This window comes from Macrobrachium nipponense, chromosome 12, assembly GCF_015104395.2.
Source record: "Macrobrachium nipponense isolate FS-2020 chromosome 12, ASM1510439v2, whole genome shotgun sequence".
Classification (NCBI taxonomy): Eukaryota; Metazoa; Arthropoda; class Malacostraca; order Decapoda; family Palaemonidae; genus Macrobrachium; species Macrobrachium nipponense.
This window is the reverse complement of record NC_087205.1, coordinates 77,188,026-77,199,019: the sequence shown is the minus strand read 5'-3', so window position 1 is coordinate 77,199,019 and position 10,994 is coordinate 77,188,026. Positions and strand designations below refer to the sequence as shown.

At 45.4% G+C, this 10,994-nt stretch overlaps 2 protein-coding genes across 2 annotated transcripts; both read right to left on the bottom strand.

Annotated features, from left to right (window-relative positions):
- Nucleotides 1–1,250: 1,250 nt before the first annotated feature.
- LOC135224848 (collagen alpha-2(I) chain-like) lies at nt 1,251–2,276 on the bottom strand. The gene has a single exon (XM_064264171.1). The coding sequence runs from the start codon at nt 2,274–2,276 to the stop codon at nt 1,251–1,253; it is 1,026 nt and encodes a 341-aa protein (XP_064120241.1).
- A 233-nt stretch (nt 2,277–2,509) lies between these two features.
- LOC135224847 (spidroin-1-like) lies at nt 2,510–3,797 on the bottom strand. The gene is made up of 3 exons (XM_064264170.1): nt 3,644–3,797; nt 3,254–3,553; nt 2,510–3,042 (listed from the first exon to the last, which is right to left on the bottom strand). Exons 1-3 carry the CDS (start codon nt 3,795–3,797, stop codon nt 2,510–2,512), a joined length of 987 nt encoding a protein of 328 aa, XP_064120240.1.
- Between the last annotated feature and the right edge of the window lie 7,197 nt (nt 3,798–10,994).

Here is a 10,994-nt window from a genome sequence, read left to right as displayed (position 1 = left end):
TTTATATTAACGCTGTTCCGAACTGACATTCTCTTAGCTATCATTACATATAGTAACACATTTTGCATGATTGGGCCAATACCCATAGAGAAGGCAAGCGATTTGGGTGATAACACCCGATGCCAGTTTTTGGAAACTTACAAATTATGGGGGTAGTTCCTCGTTGGAGGAGTGGTTTTCGCGCTTCGGCCCCACCAATCCGGTGGTCCGAAGTTCGATTATCGGCTTGCCCATCGCGGAATCAGAGGAATTTATTTCTGGTGCTAGAAATTAATTTTTCGATATAATGTGGTTCTGATCCCACAATAAGCTGTAAGTCCCGTTGCTAGCTGCCCAATTGGTTCCTAGCCACCTAAAAATAACTAATCCTTCGGGCCAGCCCTAGGAGAGCTGCTTATCAGTTCAGTGGTCTGGTAAAACTAAGATATACTTAAGTTTTACAAATTATGGCTATATGTAGCTAATTTTTTAAAATACTAACGCAAAATATAAGATGCAGATACATTCACTAATGTAACAAATTCATATTCAATAAAAGCTAGAAAGAAAGAAGCACAGCAAAAATATCAATAATAGCACAGAGATAAAGACAAAAAAATTTATAAGAGAGACAGAGAGAGAGAGAGAGAGTTTCTGGGTAATTGGTTGCCAAATAAACGTAACTACGAATATTTTTTTCATTATGTATTGTTTGACAGTTTTTTGGCGGTGTCCAATTGTTATTATTCTTAATGTAGAATGCCATGGTCATGGAAACTACTAATCCACAAACAATATTATGGTGTGGACACTTTTTTAAACTAACAGAATAGCATATACAAAGGTTTAAGGATAACGCTGCCCATACCTGTGGTAAGAGGTAAACCTTTGATAGAAAGTGACTTGGGACACGCACAAAATTTGAGTGACTTGTTCCCCACCCTACCATCTCCTGCTACTGACTTAAGCCACCTAATACCCTGAAAATGTTGTAGAACAGAGCCTGACATCGGCATCAGGACACGTAACATCATATTTACAGAATTCTTTACCATTATTCACTCCTTTTAATTGTGATCATAGCATACTAGTATTATTTGAATGGATGTTGTTCAGTGTTAACACAGGTTGATCTTTGGCTGGCTAGCATATATAAACCTTAAAACAGCTATAAGACCTTCTTTTCCTTTGCATGGGAAGGTTGCACAGGTTGGAATAATGAAAAACGATCCAAAAAGTAGAAGAAATAGACCCTGATAAAATTAGTTGAGCTAAAAGCTGCAGCCTAAGAGATGCCTGGCGGTCCGCACCCGCCCGTCCCGCCCGTCTTCGGGAACGCCTGGAAGGGCCTCGCCAGGCAGACCCGTCCCAGGAACGCATGGGCCGGCCATGCTCGCAACGTACCCTGGGACACCGGCTTGGACCTCGCCCACCCGGTCCCGGACGCCTGGCCGGCCTCGCCCACCCTGTCCTAGGACGCCTGGCAGGCCAAGCCCGCCCGTCCCAGGGACGCCTGGCGGGCCTCGCCCGCCCGTCCCAGGACGCCTGGTGGGCCACGCCTGCCCATCCCGGGATGCCTGGCAGACCTCGCCCGCCCATCCCGGGAAGCCTGGTGGGCCTCGCCCGCCCGTCCCGAGATGCCTGGCGGGCCTCGCCCGCCCGTCCCGGACGCCTGGCAGGCCTCGCCCGCCCGTCCTGGGACGCTTGGCGGGCCACACCCGCCCATCCCTGGGACGCCTGGCAGGCCTCGCCCGCCCGTCCCGTGAAGCCTGATGGGCCTCGCCCACCCGTCCAGGGACGCCTGGCGGGCCTCGCTTGCCCGTCCCGTGAAGCCTGATGGGCCTCGCCCGCCCGTCCCGTGATGCCTGATGGGCCCCGCCCACCCGTCCCGGGACGCCTGGCGGGCCTCGCTCGCCCGTCCCGTGATGCCTGATGGGCCTCGCCCACCCGTCCAGGAACGCCTGGCGGGCCTCGCTCGCCCGTCCCGGGACGCCTGGCAGGCCTCGCCCGCCCTTCCCGGGAAGCCAGGCGGGCCTCGCCCGCCCGTCCCGGGACGCCTGGCAGGCCACGCCCGCCTGTTCCCGGGACCCGTGGCGGGCCTCGCCCGCCCGTTCCCGGGACCCGTGGCAGGCCTCGCCCGCCCGTTCCTGGGACCTGTGGCAGGCCTCGCCCGCCCGTTCCCGGGACCCGTGGCGGGCTTCGTCTGCCCGCTCCCGGGACCCGTGACGAGGCTTGCCCGCCCGTCCCGGGACCCGTGACGAGGCTCGCCCGCACGTCCGGGACGCCTGGCTGGCCATGCCCGCCCGTCCCGGGACGCCTGGCTGGCCTCGCCCACCCGTCCCAGGACGCCTGGCGGGCCACGCCCGCCCTTCCCAGGACGCCTGGCAGGCCTCGCCCGCCCATCCCGGAAAGCCTGGCGGGCCTCACCCGCCCGTCCCGGGACGCCTGGCAGGCCTCGCCCGCCCATCCCGAGACGCCTGGCAGGCCTTGCCCGCCCATCCCGGGAAGCCTGGCAGGACTCGCCCACCTGTCACGGGAAGCCTGGCTGGCCACGCCCGCCCGTCCCGGGATGCCTGGCGGGCCTCGCCCGCCCTTCCCGGGAAGCCTGGCGGGCCTTGCCCACCCGTCCCGTGACGCCTGACGGGTCTTGCCGCCCGTCCCTGGGACGCCTTGGCTGGCCTCGCCGGCCCAGTTGCCAGGAAGCCTGGCCGGGGCATCGTCCCCGCCTGTCCCGGGGGACGCCTGACGGGCCTCGCCCGCCCTTCCCGGGAAGCCTGGCAGGCCTTGCCCGCCCGTCCCGGGACGCCTGGCGGGCCATGCCTTGCCCGTTCCTGGGACCGTGGCGGGCCCCCGCCCGCCCGTTTACCCGGGACCCGTGGCGAGGCTCGCTTGCCCGTTCCCGGGACCCGTGGCAGGCTTCGTCCGCCCCTTCCCATGACCCGTGGCGGGCCTTGCCGGCCGTTCCAAGGGACCCGTGGGTAGGCTCGCCCGCCCGTTCCTGTGACCCGTGGCAGGCCTCGCCTGCCTGTTCCCGGGACCCATGGTGGCCGTCGCCCGCCGTCCCTAAAGAGAGTAACACCTCTGCTTAACCTTAGAACCAGAATATGCCACCGAATCCTTTCAATTCTCCAAGCTTCTATCAATCCTCTGCTTCTTCTCCTCGCATGCCCAAATCTTCTCTGAATCCTCTGCTTTTTATCCTGGCGCTCCACAAATCTTCTCTGAATTCTCTGCTTCTTCTTTTCTCAATCCTCTGCTTCTCCTGCCACTCCACCAATCTTCTCTGAATCCTCTGCTTCTCCTGCCACTCCACCAATCTTCTCTGAATCCTTTGCTTCTCCTACCACTCCACCAATCTTCTCTGAACCCTCTGCTTCTCCTGCCACTCCACCAATCTTCTCTGAATCCTCTGCTTCTCCTGCCACTCCACCAATCTTCTCTGAATCCTTTGCTTCTCCTGCCACTCCACCAATCTTCTCTGAATCCTTTGCTTCTCCTGCCACCCCACCAATCTTCTCTGAATCCTCTGCTCCTCCTGCCACTCCACCAATCTTCTCTGAATCCTCTGCTTCTCCTGCCACTCCACCAATCTTCTCTGAATCCTCTGCTTCTCCTGGCACCCCACCAATCTTCTCTGAATCCTCTGCTTCTCCTGGCACTCCACCAATCTTCTCTGAATCCTCTGCTTCTCCTGCCACTCCACCAATCTTCTCTGAATCCTCTAGCTTGTTCTCCTGCCAACCCTCCACAATCTTTCTCTTGAAATCATCTGCTTCTGCCTGCCACCCCGCCACCAAATCTTCCTCTGAATCATTCATGCTTCTCCATGCCAACCCCTAACCAATCTTCTTCTGAATCCTCTGCTTTACCTGTGGCACTTCCACCAATCTTTTCTCAATCCTTTGCTTCTCCTGACACTCCAGTAATCTTCTCTTAATCCGCTGCCTTTCCTGGCACTCCACGAATCTTCTCTGTATCCTCTGCTTCGAATCCTGGCGCTCCACCAATCCTCTCATTTACCTTTCCCTTTCAGGAATCAATAAAACTCTTACAAAACATTTTATACTTATTTCCCTCTAACTTTCATTTCCTTCAACGATTAACAAAGCAAACTTATTACATAAAAACATCAAACCTTCCATATAGTAGAGTTCAAAACTTTCATGAAATATAAACCTTTAGTTTCCTCAAAGATAAAATAAAGTATTGCAGTTCAGTCCTAAAATCCATTGCAAACTAAAATCAATTGTAACAGATGGTTTATGAAAGAAGTCCTTTAAATTCGAGTTAAACTCGAATTATGTAAATAATAAAATGTGCTGCAAAAAATTATTGTGTAAATGAAAATCGCAGTTTGTAAATAAACTTTATTGATTTAAATAAAAAAAAACTTTCCATACAACAAACGTTCTCCTCAAATTTTTGACATCTAATCCCTCTTCGCAAGGCCAGCTTAGACTTCGTAGCGCCATTCCTTGAAGATGGCCAGCTGCTTCTTCATTTTCCACTTGTCCTTCTCCAGGCATCTGTAATTCCCTTGGAGGTTCTTGAGCTGGCAAACCAATTTCTCCGCTCCTCGCAGCTGTCCCGTTGAACCTCATCTTCCAACTGGTCGTTCCGTTCGCCCTGGACACCGGTCTTCCTATCCAGCCACTTGAAGCGATGATTTCGTTTCTCTTCAGTTTCTCAACCTGAACTTCACAATGGAGTCCCTGACCTCGGCGTCTTTCCTGTCGGATTAGCGCTTTTCGGTCGCGTCTTTCCGTTCCTGGACGAGCCTCGCCATCAGCGCCGCTTCTTCGGTCTATATCTGCAGGTCTTTCTCCTTCTGTCGTAGCAGTTTCGCTTGCCTCGCAACCTGGCAGTTTGCCTCTGGCAATTGAACTGTCAGTTCCCTTATCCTCTCACATAGGGCATCGTTTCTCTGCCCAATTTCCTTTGTGTAATTTATCAACTGCTGATTTTCTTCTGTGTCTTGAGAATCTTGTCTTCCAGCTGCTGTTTTTCCATCCTCACTTGATCGTTCTCCTTCAGAGACAACGTCTCACCTTCGAATAAGTGGGCCCTTTCTTGCCAGGCCTGTTGTTGCAACACCTCCTGAGTTATCAGGATCACACGAGAGCTTTCTTCCTTTCCGCCCGCCTTCTGAACCTCTTCATTGTAGTCAAGCCTCTGTTGCAGCTGAAAAATTATCCTGTCCAAGTTCACCTGCTGCTTTCTCTGGTACTGGATGGTGTCTCGCAAGGCCGAAATTCTCTCGTTCAATTCCATTTCCTTGGGCTGTTCACCTCCATCATCAGTAATTAGGAGGAACCTCACCAGTGAATAGGCAGCCTATAAACAACATGACTATCCTTGCGTTAGACTTCTCTCCGTATTTCAAACAACATCTAGACAACAACGTCCCAAAACAGCTGCTGCCAAGGCCAGGTAAGGCCACATTTTCTTCAAACTGGAATACCCAGTTCATATACTCTCCTCTATATCTCTCGCTTTTTCCTTGATTTTCAATATTTAATAATAATAATAATAATAATAATAATAATAATAATAATAATAATAATAATAATAATAATAATAATAATAATAATAATAACAATATCCTTTATTTCGGTTCAGGGCCATATACAATGAACATACAAAATACACAGTAACATACACAGTCTAGATATATGAGTCAACATGATAGGAAAAATTAGTAATCGGCACTTATCCACAAAATAGCTGAGGTAGCATAAAAGATAGTAATCATAATACTGGTAATAGTAATAATATTGGTGAGAAAAAAAATGCATTGAGAGTTATAACAGTTAGTGCACAAATTATATAGCTTAAATTTACTAGAGGACCTTAGGTGGTTACAGTAGTCTGGTCCAGAGGGATAAATACATAAATTGAATGTAAAAAAAAAAAACTTTAACTTGATAGTAATCACAGAAATAATGAAAAAATAAAATATCAGCAATAAATATAATAATGACAAAATCTGCAGATGACATCTTGCTAATACAGAGATTAAGTCCTTTAGGGAACAAAGGCCTCATTTTCCCATCTTTCCCACAATTTAGATCTTCTTCTTGCTTCACTCCTTAGGATGCTTTGTATGAGCGAGTTGCCACTGTTTCTCCCTCGGGTTACCAGGCTGGACATTGTTCGCCTTACAATGATTTTTAAATTGTCCAGGTGGTTTTCTAAGAACATCTGTGTGGCGGAGTGGTAGCGTGGAGTGTTTGTGAGGCGTCTCAGAATGTCATTGTGCACAACTGATACGTCTCATGGTCTCTCGGGTATAGTTCGTCCAGAGGGAACACCCATAGATACTGTAGCAGTACGAGCGGAAGAGCAGCAATTTCACGTCTCGGTGACAGAAGGCAAACCTCCTTGCAATCGTGTTTCCAGTTGCACATAGTTTACGACGCCTCTGTTCAATGCTGCCGTATCTTTTAGGTCGTCGGTAATAATGTGACCCAAATACGGAAATTCACGCACAAATTCCAGCCGATGGTTTCCGAGGAAAATTTGTGGTTCTGCAATATGCTTAAGCGATCTCGGGAGCAGCGACATGCACTGGGTCTTGGTTTCGTTGTAGATTATATCCCAAATCCTCTGCATATTGGTCGGCAAGGTGGTAGATGAGTCGTTGGAGCCATGCACTGATGGGGAAATCAGAACCATATCGTCGGCGTAACAGAGGTTGTTTATAGTTGTTTCATTGACAGTGCATCCGATTGGGAGTGAGTTCAGTTTGACATTCAAGGCATCTGTGTACGTATTAAACAGGTATGGAGAGAGAATGCCCCCTTGCCGAAGCCCGTTTAGGGAGCCGAAGGTGTACGATAATACGTTGCCCCATTTGACACAGAATTGCTGTGTGGAGAACCAGCAATGTAAAATGCCAATTAGATATAGGGGGTGTGCCCCACCCTTTTATGCAGCTTCAGGAATAGCTTCAGGTAGTTTCCTCTGTCAAATGCTTTTCTCACATCTACGAAACACAGGAAAACAGGAGATGCTGATGATAGGTAGTAGTTCAGCAATTCTTTCAGTATGTAGATGCAGGTGGTCGGTTGAGTGGTTTGCTTTAAACCCGAACTGGTTGTCAGTGGTGTGTAGAAAGGGGAGAAGTCTCACAAGAAGAACCGACTCAAGTATCTTCGATGCGATCGTTGTGATTGCAATTGGCCGGTAGTTGCCAGGGTCAGCTGCATCCTTTAGCTTGTTTTTGATTAATGGTATCAAGTGAACTAAGAGTAGGGAGTCTGGAAGAAACTGGTGAATTATGCACGCATTGAATAAGGCAGCTAGCAAAATGTAAATTATCGGATGGCAGAATTTGAAAGCCTCTGCAGGAAAGACCATCACAGCCGGGCGATTTATTATTAGGCATGCTGTTTATGGCATCGCTGATGTTACCTGGCGTAACACGGTCTGCAAAATGAAATTGAATGTTGTCATTAAGGAGGTTATCTACCTCGCTTCGGGAGTCCTGATCATTTATGCAATTCAGGATATTGTTGAAGTGATCACCCCACATCCTTGCGATAGCCTCGTCTCCGACTGCTTCCCCTACTCTCTGTGATAGCTTTTTAGTTTTGGGATTTAAGGACTGGATATCTTTCCAAAGACGAGGGTAATCACCAGATTCTACGTTTCAGACATTGCATCGGCTCTTAGTTGTTTTTCATTTAACCTGCAGTGCTTAAGAGCAAGTTTGAATTGCGCTCTCGCCTGCCTCATTAGTAATGCAGTGTGTCCTTCCCTCGGGCTGCCATTTTGCCTCCACAGTAAAAATATTTCTCGTGAATATGTATACAGATCCTTAACCAAGTCATTCCAACCAGGTATATTACGAGAATTACCTTGACGAAATCTAAAGGCAGTCCTGCCCGAAGCAAGCATAGCGGAGATTATGTTCGAATAGAATTCATTCAGATCCCTCTTGTGGTGGTCAGTTTCTACATTTTGTGTTGGTACACAGTAAGGCGTCAGCCGTTGAATTATTGACCGCAACCTGGTTTCCGTGGTCGCCCTAAAGTATCTGGTTTTCTGTTGGTTTAAACTCCCAGTTAACCGCTGGTGGGCGGTCAGTTAGTGGGTTCACGGTAGGGAGGGATGGGGTACTGAATGACACCTGTAATGGGATGTGATCGTAGCCCGTTGCAAGATCGTAGCGAATATTGCAGGTCATAATAGAATCATGAAGTTGTGGAGATGTGATGCAGTGGTCCAGCCAGGAGGTTGTAATTGCGTCCGCTCTATTATGTACATATGAGTAGGAGGAGGGAGGGAGGAGCATTACATCGCTAATTTGGAGAGCATGATTTTGACAGAAGCGAGTAAGTTCATTATAAAATTGTTTTGTGGGGTGAGAATTAAGGTCCCCTATTATACAAGTATGATCAGCAGGAGAATCTTGAATAATACTGTGTAACTCTCCCTAGGATCATGCAGTAATGATCAAAATTATTGTTATTTTCCCATGGCATATAAACATTAATTATTAGGATTTTAGAGTCCCCTACTGTCACTTGAAGCCCAAGCAATCTGTCACTCCTGTAGGTCATCACCTTTATCATATTGTCTAACGATTTGTGCCACAGGAAAGAAAGTCCCCCTTTCGGACGACCGGCTATGATTTGATCTGTAACTTGCATCGATGAAGTCGAGAAGGTTCTGAAGTCTTCATGAATTGAATCGCAGATGGCAAGGTCATGAGGCCAGAGGAGCGTTTCTTGCAATGCAATGATGCCGTTGAAATTTTTGCAGAGCATGTTTAGGAGAGGAATGTTCCGCTTGAGGCCAAAAATATTTCACAAGAGATATTTCTATTTATCAAAATATAGAAGGAAACATTCTGAAAGATTTTTAATCATGCCTTGTTTCTAGGTGTTATAAATTGCTGCAATATTCTCTCTCTCTCTCTCTCTCTCTCTCTCTCTCTCTCTCTCTCTCTCTCTCTCTCGTACGGGATCTTTTTGTAGTACGCATCTTTTTTGTTTGGTCTTTTATCGTCTTATCTATTAAAATATATTTAGGGATTTTCCTTTATTTACCTTTTGTCTACAAGAAAAACAATACTAACTACAGGCGGGCAATTGGAACTGTGCAAAAGATGACCATTTTTCTAAGCTACGTTTTATTTATATTGAATTTAACAAAATAACTAAAAGATATAATTTTTATTTTTATTGAATTTAACAAGATAACTAAAAGATATAATTCTAAATGAATTAGCCGAGATATCAAGAGAAATAATATATATCATATATAATAATCAACTACTCAACCATAATGATTTTCAAAAACTATAGGTAAGTTTTAAGATTTTAAATTTATATCATATGCATACAAAGAAAAGGTAAAACGAAATTTAATTATACTAAATTATGTCCTATATAAAAGTGAAAATCAGATATAAAGGAGTAAAATTTTATTAGAGCATAACTTGATTCGTAAATTGAAATCCAATATAGAAATAAAGTAGAAAATCCTAACAACCCCATTTCTATATAAGGCGACGCATTTGGTGTGAACGCATCCTTAGAACACAAATGTAGATAATACTGTTTAATACGGATGATAATGACTACAATTAAATACTGTGCCTCTCAAAGATGTGTAACGAAGAAACTGTTGCAATTTAAAAGCAATTACAGAGTCAATAATATCGTCAAATAATAAATACAACAATGAAAACGACATGACATGTAAGGTTAAGAAAATGTATTGCAGAAGCGTGCCTGATAAAGAAAAAAAATATCTGCGTAAAACACATTCCAGGGAAATCAAATACATAACCCACACTTCTGCTACATAATATAAACTGTAGATTCCATACCTGATCGTCTGTGTGAGGTCACAGATGCAGATGGAGGTTGGACATCCTACTCATTGTATATTATCATACTAATAATAATGATAAAATATTGACACTAGCTCACGTGTTTTTAGTGATGTTCCTTTTACTTGATTACCAGTTAATGCTAATGTTTTGGAAGATCATGCATATTTCAAAGGTTTAAAGTGAAAAGTAATATTTATAGTATCGCCAAATTAAATGAAAAAAAATGTGATATTGGTTCAAAGTTATCTGCCAGATTGTCAGAAAAATGTGATGGTTTTATGTTTAACATTTAGTCAAACTGAAATAAGCCTTAAATTCTGAATATAGAAAGCTTTGTAAATATCACTACTTTTATTTTGTAATTTTGAAATAAAGGGAATTACAAAACGCGCTTCATTCCAAGAAAGGAATGAAAACATATTAAGGTAATAAAGTTGCAGCCTACGAATGGCCATATACTAGGCAACTTAACTCGCCAATGCAAAGGTAGAAGCTTGTGGTTCCTAACCCTCCCTAAGACAGGAAATGGTCAGGGAACGGCAAGTACCACGGCAGTTGACCTCACAGGAGAGAAAAGTTAAATTCCTACAATAACATATTAACTCTTTTACACATTAGAATTAGCTATAACTACGTCGGCACTAGAAAACTACTTTGCTTCTTGAAACACAGAAATTGAGTTAAGTTATTTTCTATTACAAAGCATCTTGAAAACAAGGATGAAAATATCCTTACGAAAGAAATATAGTAAAATTGATAATAACTGATATTTTGCCACTGACATGGCGCTAGGAAGAAAATAAGAACACGAGGCTTCTTCACACTACAATCTAGAAAAGAACTTAATAGGTTATCTCTCTCTCTCTCTCTTTCTCTCTACTTATCTTTGTCTTGTTATATTCTGTGGTTCTGTCTTTCTCTTTTCCACCAAATATGAACCTGTTATATTGGTGAAAGTATCCTAATATTTCATGTTGTTTTAGTTACTAACATTTAGTAAATAAAGAAAATTATATATAGCCGTAATTTTTTAGTGTTATTGCCCACATCGCCGGCCTTCTCTATGGAGGTTGGCCCAATCATGAATTGTATAAGTATGTAAACATGTATCTGTGTGTATGGTTGCTACCTCAATAAAGTAAGTGAACTGAAAATTTTGCTAATTTGCTGA